We start from the raw sequence: 866 nt of genomic DNA on the forward strand, positions 1-866 counted from the left end.
ATCGAGAAATTTATATATAAAATCTATTCAAAGCCTCCACCTAAAAGGAAACGAACAAAAGGAGATAATGTAAAAGGAAATCTAACAGACGGACTCTTCTTCTGCAAGCAGGCAAAATCCATTAAATTTTAGGCTATGAATTTGAGAATGTAACCCTACTACAGCATAAATCATAAATTTATAATACCTCCATGAACAATAAATCATAAAACATTCAGATGCGAGAGAATTTATATATACCTCTTGTCAGATGCGCCTCCCTTCTGGCTGAGGAACGATCGGAAAAGCGGCGAATTCACGTCGTAAATCATCGTCCTTGGTCGCCAACAAGTAGTAGAATCCACAAAGAAAAACCCTAATTTAGGCTTCCTTTCACTTTCAGCTTCTGTTCGCTACTATTTATTATCGCTCCCGTAATTGGTAACGGGCCGCCAGTTGAGACCTTATGGGCTAAGTTAATTCCGAATGGATTTGTCTGTTACACTTAAATAACAAACAACTTTTTTACGTAATATTTCAAAAGTTATGTCCCTAACTATTCGTTACACTTAAATAACAAACTTTTTTATGGGGATACACTTAAATAACAAATAACTTTTTTATGGGGATAAACTTATATCGTAATATTTCAAAAGTTATATCCCTAACATCAAACATAATATCTTATAAGTTATGCTCGTATGCCGAAGGGCATAATGTATTTCCAAAAAAAACATTAATGATATTTATTTGTTGATTTTTTCAACAACCTTTGCTGTTTTTGACATATAATTACTGTAGTTGGGGAGATAAATTGATAAGCACTGTAATTAAGTAATCCATATTCATATATATATATATATATATATATATATATATATATTTTT

At 31.5% G+C, this 866-nt stretch overlaps 1 protein-coding gene across 1 annotated transcript in view; it reads right to left on the reverse strand.

Annotated features, from left to right (window-relative positions):
* The window catches only part of LOC102581456 (wound-induced basic protein-like), an 898-nt gene extending 552 nt beyond the window's left edge, over positions 1 to 346 (reverse strand). Inside the window, exon 1 of the mRNA XM_006356477.2 lies at positions 241 to 346. Within this exon, the coding sequence (XP_006356539.1) occupies positions 241 to 311 (71 nt within the window). The 5' untranslated portion in view covers positions 312 to 346. The remainder of the gene's footprint in view (positions 1 to 240) is intronic.
* Between the last annotated feature and the right edge of the window lie 520 nt (positions 347 to 866).

Source organism: Solanum tuberosum, unplaced genomic scaffold (genome assembly GCF_000226075.1).
Source record: "Solanum tuberosum cultivar DM 1-3 516 R44 unplaced genomic scaffold, SolTub_3.0 scf00222, whole genome shotgun sequence".
Lineage (NCBI taxonomy): Eukaryota > Viridiplantae > Streptophyta > Magnoliopsida > Solanales > Solanaceae > Solanum > Solanum tuberosum.